Raw genomic sequence first — 25,106 nt, 5'->3', positions numbered from 1 at the left:
CCCCAAACCCATGGCTGGTCCAGCTTGTGGCCCTTCTCAGTACAGTAAAATTCCATTACAACCTATTTTTGATAAGTGACCTACATGTAGAATGGTTTAGAACATGTCTGCTTATTTTCTTCTAGTCCTGGGGAGTAAAAAAAAAGGAACAGAGCACCCACTCCTTTCCTAAGGAAATACGATTGAAGGCTTAAAAAAAGGCCTGTCTTAATAAAATGAAACTTGCCTGTAGGGTTTCAGGGTCTCTGAAATGCCAAGTTCTCCAATTTAAGAGTTTTGTCATTGAGGGCTCAGATGCCAGGCCAGGCCCTGAACTAAGAAGGGTAGGGCTTGGTTCATCCGAAGTAGTGTTCATGTCTTCATAGGACACATTTAATCAGAAATCTCCAGCAGGTCAGGCAGACATTCTAAGAAATTTCTTAGAGTTCAACATATTACCTCAGAGAAGGAAGTTGGTATTTGGGGGCAGAGTGTGGGAGGATGAGAATAGAGATGAAAGCTTTGCTAGGAATATGTTTTGAGAAATAACTCATCAGAAAGTGGTTTAGGGTAATTTTTATATATTGGTTATGTATAAATACTGAAAATACCCTTTGCCTCCTTATTATAAGAATGAAGACTTATAGCCCCTAAGAGATCTTCTGGCCCTGCTTACCACTGAGGATCCCTCTTACACAAAATTCCTCATAGGTTGGGCATTTTGTTTTCCTTGGTTGCTCCCGCTGTTGGAGAGCTCATCACTAAATGAGGGAAGCCATTCCCTTTTTATATTCCTGGGGACGTTAAATGTGTTCCTTACCTTGAGCTGTGGTCTGCTTCCCTTAACCTGTTCGTTGCTCTGAGGTCTGAGGCCACACAGAACAGGTTAAGTGGAAGGTGTCCTTTACCTATGAAGGTGACTGCATACTGTGTTTCCCCGAAAATAAGACCTAGCAGGACCATCAGCTCTAATGCGTCTTTTGGAGCAAAAATTAATATAAGACTCAGTCTTATTTTACTATAATGTAAGACCTGGTCTTATATAATACGATACGATATGATACGATACGATACGATATATAATATAAAAGACTGGGTATAATATAATGTAAAACTGGGTCTAATATTAATTTTTGCTCCAAAAGACGCATTAGAGCTGATTGTCCAGCTAGGTCTTATTTTTGGGGAAACACGCTATCTCCTAAACATTCTCTGTCCCAGCTAAACACCGCCAGTATTCTAGGGGACTCAGGAATGGCGTCACTTGCCCTCACCTTCCTGACCTACTGTGCTTGTCGAGAGCTCACAGAAAGCAAAGTGAGATGTGTTCTGCCCTTCATGTGGCCTGTGCCCTGGCCTCCGCTCACGCCAGCTCTGGCAGCTGCAGCTTCTGACCACCACCCCCATCTGCTGTTGGCTCTTGCTGTTTCGTTTTCTCTTTTAGCCTAAGAGACTTCACGTTTTACATTAACCCTGTGAGTTTCGTTTTCCCAGCTATCTGGTTTTCTTGGAATCTTCCTGTGAGCCTCTCTCTCAGGCCTCGCTGCCAGCGCTTCTTGCTTGGACATGCTGGAATGAGCTCTCAATTCCAGTTAGGTGCTCTGTCATCTGAATCGCCTACCCCGTTTTCCGTCCTTTTGCCACATCATGCCACATCACACCCGGGCTGTGAAAACACTTGTGTGAGCTATTGTCCACAGGATGGATTTACCACGTGGGGATGAGTGTGCCAGATGATGTCTTTCCCGATGTGCCCGAGGTCTGTCTTTGCAGCCTGGCCCCTGCCACTTCCCTTTGGCCCACTCCTGAAAAGACAAAGGGCAGTTGTTCCCCTTTGACAAAAAGAATTGCCCTGCCTTGGAATGTTCAGGAATTCCTCTATGCCCTCTCCACTTAGCCGGTCTTTGGTATCTCCATCTTTCAAGTGCCACTTTAAATTTCATTTTGAAGAAGCCACCTCTAGCTTCCCCCCTCGGTAGTCAGTCCTTTTCTTTGCTTCTCCTGGGGCTTGTGGGCCCTGCATTTCTATTAACATATCACCATTTAACTTGCTTGTCTGTCGTCTGTTTGCATTGGTCTCCCATCGGAGGGCACTGAGCGTGGCCCAGTCAGTGGACTTGGCCACCTCTGGAGAAAAACCACGCTTGCCTCTAGAGCTTTCAGCCCACAGCTGGGGCCCCTGGACAGGTGTCCCGGTGCCTGAGAGCCCTCTGGAGTGGTGTGAGGGTTTTGTGTATGAATACATTTTCTGGGGAAAGGATTCATGCCCCCACATGTTCTCACCCATTGTGTGATTCCCTCTCAGGAGATCAGCTCCTGAAATAAGCCCCTGAACTTCTCAGCAGGTAGCTCGTTGGTGTCACCCAGGCTTGTGTTTCAGCCTCGCGTTACACATCCTGAGGACATGCAGTTGTTCTGTTATACATATCATCAGGTCATACTAGGAAATCCCATCTGCTGTATACCACAAACTTTATAATGCTCACCTTTATAAATCTGGCTTTAGGTCGGAGGTAAATGCAGATGTCTTGCTAAGAACTGAATTTCCAGGAGCTGGGACTTGAATTTCAGTCCTCAGTGCCCATGAAGTCTATTTTAGGCCTGACCGATGGCTTTGTGGGCATGCCAGATGGGCCGCGGGCAGGACTTTTACTTCTGATTCCAAGGTGGGGCTTGCTGTGCTTAACAGTTACTGTTGGGACTGGAACATGACCTTGGGTTTGTTAGCTGGGCCAATCTCAGATAAAAGGGGCTACCCAAGATAACTTTTTAGCCCAGAATAGCCTGGCCAAGACAGTTGGCAAAGTCATTATCGCTGACAATTACTGTTTCAAGTTCTAGAAGGAGGAAGCAAGCTACAAAGTATTCTTACTGCTTGGGCCTGGGATGGTGCAGTTGAATTCCCCAAACCTGATCAATTTGGTCATTTGTAGCCAGTTCTGGGCTAGATGGTTGGAGAAAATCCCCGAGTCAGAGTTCTACTTGACTGAGTATTTGTAAGAGTGGAGAATGGTGATCGGCCTTGTGCAGAGGACTGCCCACTGGCCCTGCCTTTATCTGCTGATGTCCATACGCCTTCTGGCTTCTGTGTCTCACTGTGTCCCTTTGCCTAGAGACTCAGTTTGTAGCTTCCTGTTCTTCGTTTGGGCTCTTCCTCCTCTGATTTGAAGGTAGAACCAGGCAGTGTAGCTTAGTGGGAGCTTTTCAGGAGTCTTGGGGGCCCATTGCCTGGGAGGAGCATGGGAGGTGCTGCTGGGAGCTGCCAGGTCTGGGGCTCCCATGTATGCTGTCTCTGTGCCCCCCCCCCCCCCCGAGCACTTAACTCTGGTGACTCAGTTTCTGTTCTCTCACCTCCCCAGACCTGCCGCTGAGGGCTGGTCCCAGCCCAGCTTGGCTCTAGCACTGGTTGATGAAACTTTTGTGGGCCTTCAGGGGAGCTTAGTACTGTTTTGAATCGGGTACATGTTTTCCCATGGAAACCAGAGTCCAGACCAACAGCTTTTGGAATGTGGCTAGTTCATTTGAGTTAGTGAACTGATTGTGGCGATATTGGCTCCTGGGGACAGAGAAGGCTGTGTAACCTGGGCAGCCGATTAGTAATTCATTTGCTGGTGTCTGAAAGCGTGCAGATAATCTGGCTTGAGCTCTTTTGGGGACCTGTGACTCAGTCTTTTCATGAATAGTTTGTGGCACTATAGCTTTGGTAGGACAACTAGTAATAGTAGCATTTTGTTTCCTTCCGTCTCCTAAAAGGAGAGTTCTTACCAACCTGCATGTGTTGTGTACCCTGTATGTGCGTGCATGCACATGTGTACACATGTGTTACATGTCTGTGGAATTACTGTGCCCTCTCTTGGCTTACAAGGTGAAGCAACATGCGGCATGACTCCTGAGGTTCTAAATCTGTTTCTTAGGTGGCTGTGGGGTTTTCTTCTGAGACTTTGGCCAAGTGTTTCCTATGCACAGTGGGCGTGGTTTAGCCACTGTGCTGTCTGCTGGAGTTTGCGCCCTGTGCAGTCAGCCGTCCAGCTCGTGCAGCTGTGATCTGTTGTTGACTTCAGTTCCAAAATCAAGGATACCATAGACCTGGTTTAAGACATACAGGAACTCTTATGGTAGTTTATAAAATATTTTTAAAGTTATACGCGCAACGTAACATTGGGAGTTAAATAATAATTCAGCTAACCACCCTGCTTTGTTACTCTTTTCTGATTTTTGTGCAACTCCTATAGAATTTCATATTCTTGAATTTTTTCCTGTTCGTTATACGTTATTTTTATAAGTACTTGACAGCTGCATAATAGTAAGAATATCATTAGTTTTCCCCTCTACTTTTGGCTATTCATGTTGCATCTGTTTTTTTTGTTTTTGTTTTTTTAGTATTGTGAATTATACTTAATGTATTTATGCATGTCATATTCTACCTTTGGAATTGCTGTATTTCCTTAAAATGTAGTTCTAGAAGTAGATTACTTTTTGAAGAGGGATTTTTGTTTTTCAGTTCTTGAAATACGAAATATATTAAGAAGTACTTACCAGTCACACTGCTACCAGCCTTATAAGAATGTATCTTTTACTACAAACTTGTCACATTTTTTATTTCTTGGCTAATTTAACTGTCAAAATGTGGTGGCTTCTTTAATCTGCATTTCTTCTGTCCCAGGTGACATTGAACCTCCTGTTTTGTTCCTAACCCCATGTTACCGCAGTGGATGAAATGCCGTGCACCTGGTGTTGAGTGGCCAGAGGTTTCCTTCCTGATCTCAGAGTGGCTTATGTGGTCTTGCTTTTGCTAGCAAACTTGTTATGTACAAAAACTCACGTAATTAGGTTTATGAAAGAGTTCTTCTACTAGAGCATTAAGAATCGTTGTTCTGTGTACTAAGGATATAAATCTTGGTGTTTTCCCCTACAACCCAAAACTTTGGCTAATTTTCATCCTACAGAAGTAAAAATCTTCTATATTTAAACGTCAGTCTCTTCTCCTGTGATTTCTTTCACTACTTCGTGGAATTTAATTTTTAAGGTTCTAAAGATGAAAAGGCCTGGTATTTCTTGAGACTATTTAACAATAATTTGAGAGGAAAAGTGAACCAGTCCCTTCCGGCCCCATGACTTATATGACAACACAGCTTCTTGGCTGGATGCAGTCCCTCTGTGTGGTTTGTGTTTCATACAGCTGGCTGAGGGGCCAAGCCAGAGTGTCCAGCCAAATGCCAGGGCTAGCTAGCCCTTCCCCCTGCGGACCTGGTGTGGGAACAAGTGAACTCCTCACACTGGTTTTCCCTTCAGCTCTAGCCAGCCCTGCCCTGGGCCTAAGAGAATGCACCCGAGGCTCAGCAGTGTGGTGCCAGAATGTGAAGACAGCAGCTGACTGCGGGGCTGTGAAGCATTGCCTGCAGACTGTGTGGAACAAGCCGACAGTGGTGAGTGCCCTTAGTTCTGTCCTCGATCCCTTCATGTCATCCAGAACAACTGCCATTTACAAAACCCTTTCTGTTGCCTCACTCGTTTTGTGTGCTCCTCACCGGAATCCTGTGAGGGCGGCAGCACGTGTTGGTGGGTGGACCGCTGTACCACAGAGGAAATGGAGGTTTGGAGAGGTCAAGGTTCCGTTCCCCCAAGGTCAGCCAGTCTCTCGGTGACAGAGATGTGATAAGGTCCTCCCCCGCGCGGCCCCCCCCCCCCCCCCCCCCCCCCGTGTGTTCCATGCTGCCTTCTAGGCCTCTGTGCCGATTCCATCTGTTCAGCCCAGATAAGGGACCAGCAGTTTCACAGCTCCCATTCCCAGGACTGGGCTCTCAGGGACAGCTTCATCCTTGGTCACTCACTCAAGCAGTAGATGCTAAGCTTTTCAAATCTTTCCCCCCTTTTTGATGTTTTCTCTCTGCCTCTCAGACAGCTGCCTGTTTGGGTCACCAATTTAGACCCTAGAGCTTTAGTAGCTACTGTGTTTCCCCGAAAATAAGACCGGGTCTTATATTAATTTTTGCTCCAAGAGATGCATTAGAGTTTATGTTCAGGGGATGTCCTCCTGAAAAGTCATGCGAGGGCTTATTTTCCGGTGAGGTCTTATTTTAGAGTAACACGGTATTTAAAATTTTATTTCTAGCTATAACCACACTGGAAAAGATGCCACTAATTTTTCATCTCAACAATGTTAAATGTAGCATATTAACGTGGGGCTTTTAACACTCCTGGGGAATACTCTAAGACAACAAAACTCAAGTGCATTCTTCACGGGCCCTGAACCCGCCCAGGAGATGCCTGAGCTTTCCTGGCGGCACCAGCTGACTGCAGGTGATGCTCTTGGCTCCTCTGGGATGTGCTGCATCCGGTGGTTACAGGCCAAGTTTGGCTGAGTGGAGTTCAAGTTCAATGCTTGTCAGTGGCCACTGGCACTCCTTTAGTAAGAGAATAATGATTAAATAACATCGCTAAAATATTTTCCGAATTCACGGAAAAACCACCCTCTGTGGCCATACTGACTTTCAGATTTGCCTCTGCTCTTGTTTTTAATACTGCTTCCTCTTTCCAAGTTGAATGTGTGTCAAGTGAGGACTTTAGATTTTTTTCTCTTGGGATAGTTTCGTGAATGATCTCTTCTGCCTCACTCTTGGTTGGCCTGATGCACATTATTAACCGAAGGTTCAGATTGGTTTCTCTAAATACAGCTACACTGACAGTTGTCCCTTAATCGTACCCATATGTGTGAGTTCTATGTTCATGGGTTGAAAATCTGTTGACATCAAGAAGGGAGTTCCCCACAAGCTTTGAGAACCACCTAGGCTTCCTGTGGTCCTGGGGCACGTGGGGTCAGGATACCCAGGCTTGCCAGAAGACAGGTGTCCTGTCTGTAAGCTTTGGTGTGGTGACATGGGGCCTCCCTCCACTTGAACATAGCCCTGCCCAGGGGGTGGAAGGTACGTAGAGGCCCAGTGTAAGCGAGCAGAAGCACCAGTGTCTGGGGCTTCTTTCCCCGCCCGACCCCTTTCAACTCTGTGATAAGGGTATTGGTCCCAGGTGATGTTGCCATTGCATGACTGATTGTCTCTGATATCTGCTGCTCTCTGCTTTTCACCTTCCTGACCCTGTTTCCTCACAGAGCTGCTGTTAGCATTGATAGGAAATTTGGCCTATACTGTGCGCTGAATAAGGTGCTGCGTGGAAGAGGGTAGAAGAGAAGGCTGTCTGTGTACAGAAGCACAGAGTATTCTGTCAGTCACACCTAACCCTTCCCCAAGGCACCTGAGTGCTTCATGTTCAGGTTGGGGAACCAGGGCGTGCCAGTGTGTCAGACGTGGCCGTGATCATATCCCGGTTAGAAACACAGGAAAAAGTTCAAGGGAATTTTCAGCTGCGCGTGGTGTGAGTTACGTCCTACAAATACTGAGCTCTCTCCCTCATGTTCTTGCCTCTTAGAAATCTCTTCCCTGCGACATATGCAAAGATGTCATCACTGCCACTGGCGACATGTTGAAAGACAATGCCACTGACGTAAGCCGCCACCTGTGTGTGTGTGTGTGACTGTGTGTGATGGTGGCCACGTGGCCACGTGCATTGGTTCCTTCAACGAGCTGTCACTATGGGGGTCTAACAAGGAATGGTCTAGGCCCCCCTAGGAAATAATCTAGGTCGTGCGGGCCACACACTGTTTCTGTCACACAATATTTTTTCTCCCCATCCTTTAAAAATGTAAAAACCATTCTTAGCCACCGGCAATACAAAAACGGTCCGTGGGCCTAGCTTGCCCCCGCCACCCCCGCTGGTAAATGCCCAAGGTTGCCTGGGACTTTTCTGCATCGTGTGCTGGGAACCTGTAGGTCCGTTTGGCTGTCTCTGCTCAGAATTCCCGCTGCCTGTGAGACTGCAGTGCAGGGCCGCCCTTCGCCTCACTGACCTGGCAGCCATGGCACACGCACTCGTCCTCTCCCAAGTCCTCTTCCCTGAGGCCTCTGTTTTGCAGCCTTCACTTTTCTGGGAGCTGCAGAGGGCCTCTTGCTTTCAGCCCATTCGTAGAGAAGTGCACCCTGATCCGATCTTTTCCCCTGTCCTCTGTAGCAAGAGATCCTGGTGTACTTGGAGAAGACCTGTGACTGGCTTCCTAAGCCAGACATGACTGCCTCCTGCAAGGAGATCGTGGACTCCTACCTCCCGGTCATCCTGGACATGATTAAAGGACAGATGGTACGTGGTGGGGAATAGGTCTGCCTTCAAGGCACTTCTGGGGCCCAGGGGAGATACCAGACCAGATTACAGTGATTAAAATGGAAAGTCCGTTCACAGATTTGGGTGTTCTCGACACCTTCTCTTACAGTTCTAACATCCGAAGTCGCTTTGGCATGGTGGAACGGTCTGCTGTAACTTTCAAGAGTTGGGGAGGGTATAAGAAATGGGAACTGGTAGAATTACTGAAGGAATGTAAACTGGGAGAACAGGTGCCCACTGGATAGCTCGTGTCGGATCTTTAACTATCCCTTTGAACAAGCAGTTCATTTCCTTTCTGGGATTTTATCCTGAGGAGTACATCAGGGAATGTACTTGTGGGTTCCGCTATAAGGATGTTCAACTTTTTCAGTCAGTAAATATCTGTTGTACGTCAACCTTGTGCCAGAGGTTGTTTTCAGCAATGAGCAAGGAGCCAGGTGTGTGGAATTTGAAAAGACCCTAAGAAAGAAGAGATGCTTAAAAAACTGAGAGGGCCACTCTTCCAAGATGGGGCCAAGGTCTTGGCGAGGAAGGCGGGCTTACATCATGCGAGGCCTTTTAGGCCATATTTGAGGGTTGTAAATGCAGCGGGGCGTCCTTGGGGGGTTTCTAGGAGGGGGAGTGCCATGATCATGGGTACCTTTTTCTAAAGGTTTGGTCTCGGTCCCACCGATGGGGAGTTGCAAGATGGGAAGCTGGCAGGACAGCCGGGTGTGAGATGTGCTGGGGAGCAGTGGAGATGGATAGATGCAGATTGTGTTTTAAAGGGTAAACAGGCTGGACGTGCTGATGGAGGAGCTGTACAGGAGGGGGCGTTAGGATTGTCGTCTGGGCTCCTGGTTTGAGCCGCAGGGAGAAGGGTGGTGAGGCCATTTGCTAAACTGGAGCTGGAGGGGAGCGGATTGGGCAGTTTGGTTTGCGATGCCTGTGAGCTGGGTATGCGTCCACGCGTCCAGCTGAGAGATAAGGAAGGGGACTAAGTCCAAGGCACCGGATGGCCTGTTTTGTGTTCCTCTGGGGAAAGGATTTCCATCTGGGCTTCTTTCCCCCCAGAGCAACCCCGAGGAGGTGTGCTCCTCTCTCAATCTCTGCGAGTCTCTTCAGAAGCACCTGGCAGAGCTGAATCACCAGAAACAGCTCGAGTCCAACAAGATCCCGGAACTGGACGTGGCTGAGGTGGTGGCTCCCTTCATGGCCAACATCCCCCTCCTCCTGTACCCTCAGGATGGCCCCCGCAGTGAGCCCCAGCCGAAGGTAAGGCAGGGAGGGGGCCTGGTCCCGGCACCATTTGTGGTCGGAGTAGCGATGAGACAGGAAAGTGGCAGTGTATGTGGGCGATCCTTAAATGGGGGGGCGTTTACCCCAGCCAGCCTGCGGATGGTTATGCCATGGAGTTTCTGAAGAACCTGGATATTTAAATTAAGTAAACTAAATGAAAAAACTGGGATTTTTAAAATATGCAGATTCACCCCTACCCCGCTTTCTATTAAGTTTTACTAAAATCAATGCCCAGTTGAGTTTAAAACTGTTGATAAATTGTAAAAGCACATTAGGAACTAACTGTTCAGGGAGTCGCCCCCTCGTGCTGCGGTTGTGAGCCTGTGAGGGAAATTTCTCAGGGATTGGAATCGTCTTAGTTATCCTAGGAGTCTGTACTGTTGACAGTCTAACCCCCGTCCCTGCAGGCTGGTGGGGACGTTTGCCAGGACTGCATTCGGATGGTGACAGACATCCAGACCGCTGTGAGGACCAACTCCACGTTTGTCGAGGCCCTGGTGGAGCACGCCAAAGAGCAGTGTGACCGCTTGGGGCCTGGCATGGCCGACATGGTGAGCCTGGTCTCCTCAGGGCCCTGGGGACAGGCGTGGCCGGGGGGGGGGCGGGGGGGCACCAAGAAGACCTCACTTCCTGGGGTACTGTTTTCCAACTTACTAAGGGCTTTGAGGAAGAGATTGTTCAACTTCGATTTCCTTCTAACTAGAAAGCAGCCAGAATAGGTGGTGGGTATTTAAATACTTGGTTGGTTAATTGCATTTGTGTGTGTAATACAACTCTTGGGACAAGACAGTGGAAGGAGACCTGTCTTGGGAAGATTTCTTTTTCTCCCAGGTACCATTTATATAAGAAAAACACTAGGATCACTTGTAACTCCTTTTAAAAGCCTGGCTGTTGTACATGCGTAATTCTGAGCGTGCTCTTCCCCACAGCCAGGAGGCTGGTTGTTCATGGGAAGCCACGCTGGTAGCTTGCAGGAAGCTCACCTGGGATGCCTTCAGAACCTTGGTGAATGTTCGTCCTGCCAGCTCAGAAACTCATTTGTTAGCCTCTTGCGGGGCTTCATTTCTTGGACCCTATTCACATCAACCACGCTCATGAGATTGGTGTGTGAAGCCAGAATGCTGGCTTGCTACCTGATAACCGACCAGCTTCTGCAAGGCCTGGCCCAGTAGGGCAGCTGGTTGTCATGGCTCCATGGATCTGCGATCTGGAGCAGCCTTTCTGGATGGGCATGGCTGGCTCTGGCAGCGAAGGGGTCTCCTTTGACTTACTCTCTGAAAGCCCGGGAATCTTGTAGCCTCATTGAAGTAGCCTCATTTGCGTATTACTGTGTTAATTGGCTTCTCCAATTCAACATCTGGGAGGGGTCTCCTATTACCCTTGGTGTTCTCCTTGTGGAGGTGCTCCACTTATGACCAGAGCTATTTCCGGAGGGTCTACAGGAAATCCTAGATGTGTATGACAATAGGCTGGTCGGAAATGATTATAATTTGATTCTTCTGCATTTACATTTTATAATTCTGCCCAAGAATGAGTGAATGGATTTGCAAAGTAATCTCTGATTCCTAGCAGCTTATCTTACAGCCACACTCACTCTAAATTGCTGTTGAATATTTGCTGTGTGACTTTGGGGCAAGTTTGGGCCATAAAAGGAGATTGGAGGACTTTTATCTCTAAGGGCCTTTGGAAAACACTTTCAAAACACCTTCTGCACATGTTTTTCTAGAAGGTATAGCATCACTAAATTGCCATTTTTATCTCATTACAACTTGCCTAGAGCAGACATTTACAAGACTCCATGTTTTGGGTTGGAAATGCTGGGGATTTTTGTTTGATTTGTTTCGTTTTGGTGTGTGGGAGCAGTGAATGTCATTAACACCCTGTGTCTCTCCCCAGTGCAAGAACTACATCAACCAGTACTCTGAAATCGCTGTGCAAATGATGATGCATATGGTAGGTGGCCGGGAGCGCCTGTTAGCGCTGCTCTTCATCTCACACTTGGCGATTCCCGGGAGTTTTGGAAAGCATATGGTTTAGTGCCCCATTTTTACCTTCTAGTACTAACTTGGGCCAGGACGAGCCCTTTTTGACCAGCGGACTCTCCACCTGCCGCTCAGTACCTACCTCCCCGTTGCCTTCCCCAGTCTGAGCCCCACAACTGCCCGGTGCCTTCCTGGCGGTTCATTCTCCTGTGCTTGTGTGAACCCGCCATCAGATTTCTAGCGTCTGGCTTTCACGCTGGACTCGTGGGAATAGTCTATTCTCTAGCCAGGCCCGGGTGCTATAGAATAGAATTGCTTTGTTGCAGCCTGAGTCCTGCAGAGGGCAGAATCCCGCCTCTTGGAGCTGACCCTGAGCTCTGCGGCAGTGTGAGCTCTCGCTGCTGCATGAGCCCTTACCTCTTCCACTCGCTCCTGCTGTATCCAGGTGGTAGGGGCACCCCCTCATTAGTAGAGGTAGAAAGTATCGATCGTGGGAAGTCAGTCAGCCAGCTCCGTGCAGGAAACGTGTGCTCAGCAGGCAGGTATGAAGCATCATTTCTGCGGGATTGTTCTCTGGCCGCCTGAGACTGGAGCAGCAGGGTTGGGGGGTAGGTTGTACTTTTTCTTTCCCTGTTGTGCTGACTTCTATGTTGACGTTGGCCTACAGTCCTTGAGTTTATGCTCTAACCAGGGGCTTTTTTATCGCTTTATTGGAACATGGCAATGCCCGTTTTGCACCTCAGCAGCAGAGTTGAGTAGTTGAGACCTTGCGGCTACAAAGCCTAAACGATACAGTCTCTGGCCCTGGTCTAAGCACTCAAGGACTCCATCTAGTCACAATAGTTTATTTGGGATTTTTACACCCCACCTGTTCTAAGGCAGCTTACAAAGACATGCAGCTAGAATGGGAAGAAATAAGCCTTTCATGTGACTTAATCAAGTTAATGCTTCCTCATAGCTAACTAAAAAAATACTTTCTCACTGTAAAAATTGTACTACCTAGAAATTCTTTGAAAATATGGATACTCCTTCCCAAATCAAAAATCATTTGGGGTTTTAAAAACTATCAGTGGGGTCATATTTTATACACTACTTCAAACTTTGTAGTGCATTTCTGAGCTAAAATTATTATATTGGTCATTAAATATTCTGTGCAAATGCTTTTTAAGTGGCTGCATAATATTCCACTGTGTGGCTATAACATGATTTATATAACTAAAATCCCCTATAGCTGGATGTTTAGGTTGTTTCCAGGTTAGCCCTTGGGGTAAAAAGCATGATGACCATCCTTACATCCAAAGAGATAAACACATATATGCACATCCCTGTTTTTTCCCCTTAGTATAGATAAATAAAGCTGGAATTGCTGAATTGCTGAACCAAAGGGCAAAGCTTTTGATATAGTGTCAAACCAACCTTCCAAGCTGGACTTGGACCACCTGGGGGTCGACTGCCACGAGCCCTGGGCAGTGGAGAGTGTGGTTCGGGGGTCCTGACTCCTCCGGGTGTATTATATAGCACACAGCCCTAATTTGGGCAGCCTTGCTCCTTTTTGTTGCTCATCCCCAGCCTGAGGGGAGGACCCTGCAGCCATGATGGGGTTAGGCTTCTGAGGACGGAGAGCCCTTCGTAATGGTATTTCCTGGGGACCTGCCACCCAGTGTTTGGGGCATGATTTGGTGTCAGGGATATAGGGACTACACACAAGCTGGACAGCGTGGTCTCTTCCTTGAGGAGGGCCTCGTGTGCACTCAGTAGTAAGAACACGGTAGGTGCCTGCAAGGGTGGATCCCCTAAACCTCTGGTGATATCCTTACACCTGGTTAACTGCTTAATTGTTGTTGTTTTAATTTTTTCTTAACTGTTGTGTCCTTTCCTTTCTCTTATTTTCATCTCCGATTTCCTGTTTTTTTGTTCAACAGCAGGATCAGGTATGTGATGGGGAATTTGCTTGTAGTAGTGGTCTGCTGCTTCTTGTAGCTCTTTTGCTCCTCTTTTTTGTATGGCATGATCAGCTGTGACAAATACAAGGAAAGATTGCAAAAGGCAGGGTCCCTCTCTGTGAATAGGCTGGCAGGGGAGCTTCTGCGTCTCTCTCCTGTGGTGCAGCACTTGAGGTGTTTGGGGTCTCATCTCCCCTTCAGGGGGCCAGAAAATGAAGCCAGCAGAGCCATACTACTCTGGGCCAACTCAATACCCAGTCGGCTACTTGAAGGCCACCAGTGTGATGACTGGGAGCCACAGTTGGCCCTGGAGCTGTCTCCGCTTCCATCAACGTAGGCCTGACTTCCGGTGGGACACCTTGTTTCTATCACAACTCAAGAGAGCACTGCATGTCTTTAGTCCTGTTTTTCATAACCCCAGAAATGCTTCTGCTGCATGAATTAATCATTTGCAAATAGTGAGCAGATTGTTCCCGTCTGCTAGATCCAGAGAGTTGGAAACAATCTCTCGATTGTGGCTTCTGCCCCTCTGGGTGATGGGATCCTGTGGGTCCTGGGGCCATGTCAGACAGCTTGAGAACTATGCCGCCCATGGCATAAAGTGGAGCACTGAGCCCTCAGACTGGGTTGACTGAGCCCATTGCCCTTTTGGGGCCATCCTGAGCATTGCCTCCTGAGCCCTGGAACTAAAGATTTTCAAAAGTATTTTGAAGTCTATTGGGAGAGGACTTTGGCTGAAATTTCTGAATTTTCCCTTAGGCCGCCTCATGGCGCTAGTAGAACAAAACTATTCTGAGACAAAGCAGACACACACCTTCTGAATCTTTGTCTTTTTTCTAAAAAGCTTGCTGTATCTTTGGCTCCATTCTCATTCTCCCCCCATTCTTAAAGGGTGCCAAAGACAGGATATTTAGGATATATTTCAGACTCTGCCAACATTAATTCATTCTAGAACCTTCTCAATATTAAAACAAGATGAACCAGGGCCATGGTCTAGTTCTCTTCCCTTAACAGGTCTCACTTTCAGCAGGCCTGTTTCCGCTGCATTATGGTTTGGTGGTGGGAGGCAAATGCCATCAGGCCCAGAACTTGTTGCCGGTTGCATTTGGTTTACAAAGTATACAAAGTATGTATACTTTTCTTGCTGGCCATCCTATATTGAAATGGTTAAGGTGTTCAAACTGTCTGGTTCTCTGTGGTTTGGTGTATGGTTGGGAAAGGGAATTGAACAATCTGGAGACCTTGTGACTTGAAATGATTCATTAATTTGGGGGACTGAGTTTTCGTGTGTACTGTGTTTGTGCAATTGTGAACGTAGAATGTGGTTTTTAAAAAGCCAACATTTCCCCTTAATGCATCATTTTAAATGGTCCTGCCACTGAAAGATCCCGTGTGCTTTTATTTCTAACAAATTTGGCTTTCTGTTAATTTAGGAGCGTAGTAGTTCCTCCTAGAAAGAACACAGAGCTTATTTTTAACTGAGTGAACTGAAAAACAGGTTGTAGAGCAGCCCAGTGTCCTTGGAGAAGATGGATCACTTGCTGAAGGTGCTGGGAGCCTCGCTGCCCTGGGGCGCTCCCAGGTTGGAGCAGAGACAGTGGTTCTGTCTGATGTCCCTTCAGAGCTTTGTGTGGCCTCCTCCCCCACGTGAAACTGATCCATCTGCGTTTGCATGGGCCCCTTTAGTTTAATATGGAATCTTTGGGGGCAGTCAGCCCTTGACATTGGGGCCCGGGTACTTTCCCAGCACCCTGACCTTTGTGTGCAAACAGTGGGACTTACCAATGGTGGGTGTAGGCCTGCATCTGACTGCTTTTTCTCTGTTCTCTTCAGCAACCCAAGGAGATTTGTGGACTGGTTGGTTTCTGTGACGAGGTGAAGGAGGTGCCCATGCAGCCCCTGATCCCGGCCAGAGTCATCTCGGAGGACGTTATCCCTGCCCTGGAACTGGTGGAGCCCGTTAAGGTATCTGGTGTCTTTGTTTCGTACTGGCCAGGGCTATATTGAGTACATTTATTTTTCTGGTTATACGAGTAAACCCTAGAGCTCATGGGATGAAGTCTACATTTTTAGCACACCATTCAAGATCATTTTTCAGTGCCTGGCTCCAGCCTAACCTTTTCCTCTGTGTGGTGCTCTCTGGCTTCCCACGCTGTGGCCATAGTACAGACTTGGTATTCCCAGAACCCCTCGGGGCCTCAGGGGTATGCTACCTCTGCACGCACGGTGTCTGTGTTGTGTCCTAGTACCCTTCCCATGGTGAAGCTCCTCTTCCATTCCACAGTCAGTTTGTATTCAGCACTTCCTATGGGTCAGGCAGAGTTTCAGAGATGGAGGCCGAGAACAGCCCACCCACAGTGGTGAGCAAACTTGTCCCTGTGCTCATAGAGCTTGTCTAGTTCTTATGGGCCCAGGCCACGTGACGTAACATGGCACATGCATGCACTTCGTGTTCCAGAACTTCCCATGTCACTTGTCCTTTAGCTGTCTTGTCTCCCTCCACTGTCTTCTTTCAGCACGTGCAGTGTGTGGACCACAGGAAGGATTAAGGTGTCCGAGTCGGGACCCTGCTGGCTGCCCCTCATCCCCATCCAGATACTCATAGGCCCCACTGACCGGAAGTAATGGCTAAGAAAATGGAGAGTTATAGCTTCACTCTAGTCACTACTTAAACTTAAATAAAATTAAAATAATAAAAGAAATTCAGTTCCTTGGTTACACTAGCTACATTTCAAGTCCTCGATGGACACGTGGCTAGCGGCTGCTGTATTTGACAGCAGAGATGTTTCCGTTGTCACAGACAGTCCTATTCAGCAGTATTGATTTATTAAAGTCGGCTCTAGGGACGGCCAGATGGCTCAGTTGGTTAGAGTATGAGTTCTGAACAACCTACCAGTTCAGTTCCCCGATGGGCCAGTGAGCTGCGCCCTCCACAACTAGATTGAAGGACAGCGACTTGGAGCTGATGGGCCCTGGAAAAACACTGTTCCCCAATATTCCCCAATTTAAAAAAACAAACAAAGAAAACCCCGGTAGGCTGTAGAAAAGCAATTTCAGGTGTTAATAAGACTTAAACTTGAGCAAACCTGAAATGTGTTTAAAACTCTGTCTTCTAAATAGTAGATAGTGAATCCTCACTTGGTTCTTGCCCCCCCCCCCACCACCCCAGGATGAACACTGACTGATGAAATGATGGTAACCAAAGACAACATGACGCGGACAGCTCTTTGGGGAGGGGGTGCGGCAGTTTGACTGGTTCTGTCTCTAGAAGCATGAATTCCTGGTTTTTAGGGGGTGGAGTGATGGTGGAGGATTGGGGAAAGGGAGGGTCTCCCACCTTACAGAAACAGGAAGGACTGCAACTTAGACAGTGAGAGGGAGCCACACATTTTAATTCAGTAGGAAGTGGCCCTTTGTGATGCTAACCCGTCCTTGGCGTCTGTGTCCCCTCTCATCTGTGTCCCCTCTCATTCAGAGAGCAGGACCAAGGGAGGAGGTGAGGGCCTCACGTTCAAATGTCCTGCTCTCTCAACAGAAGGACCTGGTCCAGGCGAAGTCCAGTGTTTACTGTGAGGTGTGTGAGTACGTGGTGAAGGAGGTGGTCAAGTTGATTGACACCAACAAGACTGAGGTAAGTGGATTTCCGGGATGCTGCCCTCCTGGCAGAGGGAAGAGCTGCCCTGTCCCTTGAGCCAGAATGGCCTAGCAGGAGAACCCAGCAGAGCCAGCGGGCTTGGCCCTTGCTGGGGTAGGACACCAGCCTGGGAGTCGGTACAACCACTTCCCACCAGTGGGTGCCTCTGGGCTGGGGCTGGAGGAGGCCACTTGGCCCTGCTTTGTAGTTCTAGTGATTTGTGGGAAGAAACAGCATCTTGCTGTTGAATGGTTTCCTAGTCCCGTTAGTATTTTCAGAATCTTTCCCAGCCCTACCCAGCCTCCCATCTTCACATGTGATCCTCTTGTGTTTCAGGAAGAAATCATTCACGCTTTTGATACGATATGCTCCAAACTGCCCATGTCCATGTCCGACCAGTGCAAGGAGGTGGTAGACACTTACGGCAGGTCCATCCTGTCCATCCTCCTGCAGGAGGCGAGCCCTGAGCTGGTGTGCACCATGCTCCACCTCTGTACCTCCCAGCCGCTGCCCGCACTCACTGGTGAGCCCGGTGGGGGCAGGCTGGCTGGCCCGCTGGGATTTGGGACGGGCCTGGAGCACTGAGTCTGTGCTCTCTTGTGCAGTCCAAGTGACTCGGCAGAAGGAGGATGGTGGCTTCTGTGAGGTGTGCAAGAAGCTGGTGGGCTATTTAGATCACAACCTAGAGAAAAACAGCACAAAGCAGGAGATCCTGGATGCTCTTGAGAAAGGCTGCAGCTTCCTGCCTGACCCCTACCAGAAGGAGGTACGTCCTGGGCTGCTTTTGGCCAGAATCACACCTGCCTGGGGAACACAGAGGCTGGCTTCTTCATTGATTGTACCCTTGACTGACGTTTTGAGAGAAAACCAGCCATTTCTGCCCCTAGGCATGCAGTCCAGGGAGATTTTCTCAGAAGCCATCTGTTGGCTCAAATGGAGCCACTGGGGGGTAATAACATGAGCCACTGAGGCCGAGGGTGGGTGGGTAGGGCGCCTGGGAAGGGAGGTCCTGGGCTGGCAGTGCCAGGAATTCTTATAAAGAGCACGTCCGGTGCTCCTCTTGTTGTGTCCGCTCTCTGCTTGGGCACAGCTGGACCTGGACCCGTGTCCCTTTGCTTACAGTGCGACCAGTTTGTGAGCCAGTATGAGCCCGTGCTGATAGAGGTCCTGGTGGAGGTGATGGAGCCGACCTTCGTGTGCTCGGTGAGCTCTGCCGGGACTGTGGGTTCTCGGGCAGTGTCACGGGGGTGGGGTGGGGTGGGGGCTTGGTCCCTCGGAGGCCTCCTCTGACGGTTTTGGCCATGGGGCAGAGTCTGTGGGGACGGGGCGTGGGAGAGCCAAGAAGCTAGAGAGCCGGGCTCCTAGGTCCCCCCATTTTGCTCAGCAACCCTGATATTTTTTGAACATGCACATCAGAAGTCTCTCTGATTCTGGCTGCTTGTAGAAGCTGATAATCTCAGTTTTGCAAAGACTTAGTTGGGCGGATCTAATTCTTCCCTCTTCTTTTGCACTTTTTTCACCATGTAGAAAATTGGAGCCTGCCCTGCAGCCCGTAAGCCTCTTTTGGGAACGGAGAAGTGTGTCTGGGGCCCGAGCTACTGGTGCCAGAACAAGGACACAGCAACCCTGTGCAATGTGAGTAGCTCCGTAACTGCCCCACAGGCCTGCCCGGCCACTGGGCAGCTCGCGTGGGTCCTGATTTCTTAGGAGCTTCAGTGATACGGCCTCTCTACTCTGTCTTTATGTTAGTGAAAAACCTGAGGCCGAGAGAGGCGATTAATTGGCTGCCTGACCAAGGCAGGGCTAACTCTATTCTTGTCTTTGAGGAGTGAAGGGTGGGGGTGGATGTTCTTCAGTCTTTTTGCTTCTGCTTTCTTGCTTTGCTTCCAGTTCCCTTGTGACGGTGAGATTTGCACGAGGTCACCTCAGGGATTGCACAAGGGCTATGGGATTCATTGCCCCAATTCTTGCACAAGTGCTTGTGCCCGTTGGGGGTCATTTTTGTCCTGGTTGGAACCTGGCCTGAATCTTCACCCAAGGCCATGCTGAGTTCTTCTTGAAAGGCCCTGAGAGTTGGCACCTGCCCTGCAGCCCCAGGGTGCTGTGGCACCGTCCTGGCTTGGTAGCCACTTGCTGCTTTTCTAGGTGGGGATGTTTGGACCAGCTTCTTACTCAATGTTCCTTTGCGCAACTTTTTCTTCCTTGTGACCAGTGGGGCCTGACTGGGCCAGTGTTGGGAGGTTGCATCATTTTGGACCATTGAAGGGAGGGGTGGCAAGGCCCATTTCAGCTGTGTCCGTCTCCTTCCCCCAGCCAGCTCCTCCGTACCATCCACCCCCAGAGCATGCTCATTGGTGGAATAGGTTTCTGCCACTGTCCTGAGTAAATGTGCTCGTGGGCCCATTTCTCAAGGCCCGAGCTGGTGTGTAGCTCTGACTTTTGGGTGAGGAGTTCTGCTTTGGGGCCCTCCATGCAGCCTGTCAGCTGAACGCTGGGGTGAAGTGTGTGACTAGAAGAAGGGGTCCCGGGCCCTACCTGCATGCGTGCTTTCTGCAGAACACTACAGTGCGTTATACCTGCTGCTCTGGATGCTGGCCTATGAGTCCCCAGCACTCACCACATGCTCCGTGGCGTTAAACAAGATACTGGCCTACGTCTTCAGTGTCTGACCGAGGACGAGATTAACGCGTCCTATTCTGGGGTGATGTTTGATGCATGAAAGGGCCAGCAGTGGAGTTTGGCATCTGAAGACTAAACCCCGTTTTCTCTCTCCTGTCAGGCTGTCGAGCATTGCAAACGTCACGTGTGGAACTAGAAAGAATGTTCCATCTTGGAGGAACCACAGCGTCTTTTCCTACTTGTATGTCTTGGGGGGACAAACGCAGCTCTGTTGACTTTGTTACAAACATCGGCCCCCCTTTACCCTCACTCCATTTCTTACCTCCCTTACTGTAGCATTGCTGTCAGTGTGGGAGGTGCCTAACCTGTCATTGACATAGCTGCTGCAGTGTCCCTTTTCTTTCTGCTACATGGGTAATGACATACTGTGCTCTGGAGCTCTTTTAGCCTGTCCTTGGTTAGCTGGGGGTTGGGGGTGAGGGGGCTCTGGAGGCTGGCAGGAGCCAGAGCTGCTTGACAGAAGGCTGTCCATCCTCTTGGCTGGGCTTTGTTCTGAGCCCTGATCCGGGCTTGGGCACTGGTGGGCTTCTGAGGTCTCTACTACCCTACAGAGGGCCTTCCCCTCTCCCGCCTGGGCCTGCTGGCTGCTAAACACAGGCAGTTTTATAGGAAAGATTAGAGGCTCACGACAATTAGGCTTTTTGAACAATATAGTTCACATTGTAATAGAGATTTTAGAAGCAGCTGTTCAGGAGACCTGGGTGGGGTTCGAGTTTGCTGTCCCTGGGTCCACCTTTGATCCAGTTTTCCTGTGTCTTTCCTGGTGATGCCTTGTTTTGTGTTCTGTGGGTTTGGGTGGAAGTGGAAAAATGTGCGTGAATGCAACCTGCTAGCTCTGTGTGGAGGTCCCGTGGGCCTGGCTTCTGTGCGTGAGCATGTGGATAGTGGCGACCCCCTCATGCCTGCTCTGTGCCTGTGCGCTGCTGCCCACCATCGCTCTGGGCAGCCCAGCCCCTCACCGCTGGCTCGTTGCGTAGCTGTTCTTTCTGACCTTGAAATGAGTGTGGATGACACACTCCTCCTAAGCCTCTGGCTTCCAAGTAGAGGGTCTGCTGCTCAGGGGCCTGGGTTGCTGCCCTGCCTCTCGTTTGGCTGAATCTTCTGTCCCACTTCTGGTTGCCAGGAGACAGCAAAATCTGTAGTTGCTATTAAACAGACTTAATGATTTTTTGTTTTGCACTAAAGTTTCTGTGATTTAACAATAAAGTCTGTCAGCCAGACCTGAGCCTGAGCGTTTTTGTTGACACCGCAGCCAGAAATTTCGTTTCTGATTAGCTCTGAGGTCACGGACCTGTAAGTGCCTGGCAGTCCTGTGCTCCCCCCGACCCCCCCTTGGCCAGAGAACGAAAGCAAAGTGGGTAAGAAAGTCCCATCTGGTCCTCCCTGAGTACCCAGGGCCAGGTGGGCCCGTAGCTGTGCCCCTCACCCACCCCCATTCCCAGCCCCCAAGGCCAGTCACACGGTAGTTTACCAGAGCGAATCGCCAGTTCCTTGTGAGTTGCTTTTCTTTTACAATTCAGACCATTCCAGAAATGTTCAGTGAGTACCAGTTAAACAAACCAAGGGGAAAATATTGAGGGAATAACTTAATTTAAAAAAGGAATACACACGACCACGCTACATTCAAAACCCAAGGAACATCAGTCATTTCTCTTTGAGCTGGGCACATTGGGAAGCCAGTGAAATGGAGAGAACGTGGTTTGTGGATACGATTCACCTTGTCCGTGTGGGGAGGCAGGGGTCACTCACTGTCCGCTCCTAGATGTCCAGCCAGGGATGTGGCAGAAAGATGGGGGCTTGAACCAAAGTCAGGGAGGGAGTCAAGGGCAGGCAGGGGCCCGGGACCGTGGCGGAGGGAGGGGGGGGGCCTGCTTGGCCCCTGGAGGCCTAGCCTGGGCTGAATTGGTCCTTAAACTCCTGGACTCCCAGTGACGCTCCTTGCCTCATCCTTAGACACTTAACATTTTTGTTTTGTTTTCTTAAAAAAATAACAAATTTTATGAAGTAGAGATCAGATGCTGAATGAGCGTCTGGCAGAAGTGGAATCTGAGCAGCTGATGCGGCTGCCGCTGCTAGGCCAACCCAGGGTCTAGGCCAACTGGTCAGGTCGTGAGCCCAGGGCTGGCTGGGGAGGGGCCCACCCCAGTGGTCCTGCCCCTGCCGTGGGAGGGGCTGGGGGCAGGCTGCTCACAGTGAGGCCCCCCCGGCATGTCATAGCTCTGTGATCTCCAGGGGGCTCTCCATGATCACGTCTCGGAGCTTGTGCAGGGGTGTTGATTTGGCGGACTCCGTGCGGGCATTGCGCTCCAAGGCGCTGGCCTCGGCAGCTGTGAGCGTCTCCAGTGAGCGGCCCAGACCCTTCTGGTCGTCCTCGGGCAGGCTGCTGAGGTCCGTGGTCAGCAGTGTGCCCGTGCTGCTGTGCACCGCGTGGAGCCCGTCAGGCCCCTTCAGCTCTGCTGGCAGCTTGTGGCAGAAGCGCAGGCTGCCCTGGCCTGGGCTGTGCTCCCCTGGCTCCTCCTCCAGCTCAGTCTGGATCAGCTGCAAGAGGCCGGAACCCCCCACTGGCTCAGGGATCCCCACATGCTCAGGGCCATGCAAAAGGGGTGAGCAGGTGGATGGCCCCAGAGTCCCACCTGCCCATTTCCGCCCTACTGCACACAAGGTGCCTGGGGCTCACGTTGCAGCCTGTCCAACCTGTAAGTATTCCTCAAACGGGGTACAGAGGGGAACCATGGATACTAGGGTGCTACAGCGGTGTTCTCAGGACTAGGGGCTTCCTATGAGGGCCTTCACTTTCATGTTTTCACTATGATAATCTATGAGTGCACCCCCACTCATTGCTCTGGCCCTGGCTCCTGTGATGCAGCTGTGGTGTCTGGCTTTTTATCAACTTGGCCTCAAGCAAGGTCAACACAGGGCGAAAGTGTCCGCAGGTGAAGTTGGAGGGGATTAAGAGGGTGGAGTGGAGACTCACAAATGATGTTTTTGTCCTGTGTGGAACTCAGCTTTAGCCTATTCTGGTTGGGAATATTGGCTCAGCTGGTAATCTAGGTTTTTACTTGAGTCTGACTTTTAAAGTGTTGGCATCACTGCAGGCAAACAAATATATATAGACCTATTTGACCATACAGCCAGTTTCTTTAACTGACATCTCCCCTTAAAGGCACTTTCTTTAGGGTTCCTCAGATCTGAGAAACAATGTCTCAGTGCACAGCCCATCTCTGGGAGAACCCACTGTCTGGCTTTCTGCACCCCCACTCATTGCTCTCTTTGGCAACTGGCTGCTGAGCTCCAAAGATTGAGAAGGATGAGGGCAGCAGGAGAGAGAGCGAGAGAGAGAGAGAGAGAGAGAGAGAGAGCAAGAGTGCACCCCCAGGGCTGGGGCACGGCACACAGGTCCCTTGCCCGCCCCGCTACCTCGGAGATGGAGGAGTGGCAGGAGGAGGCTTTTTGCACCATCCGCTGTGCAAAGAGCTTTTTGAGCCGCAAATAATCCTCCAGGACCACCTTCAGCAGCGAACCCTGGGGGAGGGAGAGGGTTAACCCCCACCACAGCCCTCCCCGGCCTGCCCCACCCAGCCCTCACTCCCAAAACGACTCAGGGCAGAGGGGAGGGGCGGTGATGGAAGGCCCCTGGGAATCTAGGAGGCACAGGCCTCTAATCCTAGCGCAGAGGACCAGCAGCAGAGCCTGGTGAGAGGGCCCGGCCCCAGGGCCACAGTGGGCTGAAGCAGGTCCTGGTTAGGCCGGGCGCCCAGGACTGCCCTGTGGTCTTGCCTCCAGTGGAGGGCAGGTCTAGCTGAGCCTGGAGGTAGAGAGCTGTTTCCCAGGATCAGCCTACTCCGCATCCTCTGGAGGGGGTCCAAGCTCAGCCAGGGCTTTGGGGGCGGGGGGGGGGGGGGGGGGGGGGGGGGGGCCGGTACAGGAGCTTATAGAAAGGGCTCACCTTGATGGGACCCTCCCGAATGATCTGGCCCAGCTTGGCAATGTTGTCGTACTCCTGGATGGCTGCCCGCAAATACCGGTCATCATCAGGCTTGACTGCTGCTGGTTCACGCCCAAAAGTTCCCTGGGGAGAGGGGACGTTAGCTGGACCAGAGGTGCAGTGTGTGTGTGTGTGTGTACACACACACACACACACACACACACACACGGACCACCTCCCAGAGAACACAGCTCCTTGGCCAGTGGGAGCGAAGACCTGCCCTCCCTCCACCCCACCCCCATGACTGTCTGCCCCTGCCCCCAGCTCTGGCCTGGGCTCACGTGGGTGCGGGTGGGGCTGCTCCACAGGTCAGCGATCTCACTCAGGTTCTCCGGCAGGTCGTCCTCGTGCTCGGCCTGGGCTGCCAGTTCCAGGTTCCGGCAGAAAGGATCCAGCCACACCGGGTTGGCCCTACAGGTGGAGAGTGGGGTGGGCTGAGGAGGGAAGGCTTGAGGGGGCAGATGCTGTACCAGCTTCCCCCCTCCCCCCTGTCCATTTCCCTGGCTAACTAGCACCTTTCACAGAACTGGCTGATTGGGGACCATCAGTAGGCCCCTTGCCCACGGCACCAGTGGATACGTCCTCCCCCCCAGGATGCTACTAGAACCAGAACAGGACATGTCAGTCTGGGTCAGCTTTGGTGTGGAAGCCTCACCCTGCACCCACTGACCAAAGTCAATGCTCCCCCAGAACTAGGGGCGCATTGGGTGGGGAGCCCAGCTCTGAGAGTTTCTGAGCGGAGAGAGGAGTGGCCTGCCCACCAGGGGGCGCCCACGCCCCAGGTTTTAGCCCGTCAGTGTTCCATCACTGGGAGGCAGTGGGGAAGTCACCCCTCTGGGTCCTTGGCAGGCCTCCCTGAAGTGCAGCAGGCAGGGCTTGGGGACCCCACTCACCCGTCAAAGGAGTACTTGTTGGTGTTGGGCATGTCCATGATGTCAATGAAGCCACGATTCCCTGCAGGGAGCGGTTGGGGCATGGAGGGGAGGGCGCCGCCCTGCGGGGGCCGGGGAGCCTGCGGCTGGTCCAGGGCCTTGTGAGGCCTGGGCAAGCGCTCCAGTTCCCCGGCAACCCCTCCTGTCCTCTTCACCTCCCCACCCATCACAGCCCTCGCTCACCTGCCGAGCCAGCCACTATGGCTTTGAGCTTTCTTTTGTGTCTGGAGAGAAGCAGAGAGAGGAGCTGGTGAGGCAGGCTGGGGCCAGCTGGCATCTCGGGGCCCTGCCTGCCTTCATGTCTGTCCTGGGAGCAGGGCCGGTCAGCCAATCTCAGAGCAGGGGGCTAGGGGTCACTCACACGGTCCTGTAGTACCAGTTCATGAGGATAAAGAGCATGGCAGCCAGGAAAAGGAGAATGGCCAGGACAATGATCGCCATCTGGGGAGACAGGGCCGGGCATGAGCAGGGGAGGGCACCCAGGCT

At 50.8% G+C, this 25,106-nt stretch overlaps 2 protein-coding genes across 5 annotated transcripts in view; one reads left to right on the top strand and one right to left on the bottom strand.

The window, feature by feature from the left end:
- Positions 1-20,923, top strand: part of PSAP (prosaposin) — a 30,604-nt gene extending 9,681 nt beyond the window's left edge. The window contains exons 2-14 of the mRNA XM_019745849.3: positions 5,272-5,405; positions 7,402-7,476; positions 8,041-8,166; positions 9,241-9,441; positions 9,873-10,016; positions 11,362-11,418; positions 15,224-15,355; positions 16,926-17,021; positions 17,361-17,547; positions 17,630-17,790; positions 18,147-18,227; positions 18,552-18,659; positions 19,804-20,923. Coding sequence (XP_019601408.2) covers positions 5,272-5,405; positions 7,402-7,476; positions 8,041-8,166; positions 9,241-9,441; positions 9,873-10,016; positions 11,362-11,418; positions 15,224-15,355; positions 16,926-17,021; positions 17,361-17,547; positions 17,630-17,790; positions 18,147-18,227; positions 18,552-18,659; positions 19,804-19,839 — 1,538 coding nt within the window. The 3' untranslated portion in view covers positions 19,840-20,923. The remainder of the gene's footprint in view (positions 1-5,271; positions 5,406-7,401; positions 7,477-8,040; positions 8,167-9,240; positions 9,442-9,872; positions 10,017-11,361; positions 11,419-15,223; positions 15,356-16,925; positions 17,022-17,360; positions 17,548-17,629; positions 17,791-18,146; positions 18,228-18,551; positions 18,660-19,803) is intronic.
- A 263-nt stretch (positions 20,924-21,186) lies between these two features.
- Positions 21,187-25,106, bottom strand: part of CDH23 (cadherin related 23) — a 393,436-nt gene continuing 389,516 nt past the window's right edge. For 3 of the 4 annotated variants that reach the window (XM_088792050.1, XM_074339561.2, XM_019745844.3), the window contains 7 exons: positions 24,982-25,061; positions 24,804-24,844; positions 24,582-24,642; positions 23,970-24,099; positions 23,650-23,772; positions 23,121-23,225; positions 21,187-22,241 (listed from right to left, as the gene is read on the bottom strand). In XM_088792050.1, coding sequence (XP_088648176.1) covers positions 21,915-22,241; positions 23,121-23,225; positions 23,650-23,772; positions 23,970-24,099; positions 24,582-24,642; positions 24,804-24,844; positions 24,982-25,061 — 867 coding nt within the window. In that variant the 3' untranslated portion in view covers positions 21,187-21,914. The remainder of the gene's footprint in view (positions 22,242-23,120; positions 23,226-23,649; positions 23,773-23,969; positions 24,100-24,581; positions 24,643-24,803; positions 24,845-24,981; positions 25,062-25,106) is intronic. The other variant, XM_088792049.1, reaches the window with a different exon arrangement.

This window comes from Rhinolophus sinicus, chromosome 15, assembly GCF_057876585.1.
Source record: "Rhinolophus sinicus isolate RSI-liver-muscle chromosome 15, RSI-T2T, whole genome shotgun sequence".
In the NCBI taxonomy this organism is placed as follows: Eukaryota; Metazoa; Chordata; class Mammalia; order Chiroptera; family Rhinolophidae; genus Rhinolophus; species Rhinolophus sinicus.
This window is presented reverse-complemented; position numbering and strand designations above follow the sequence as displayed.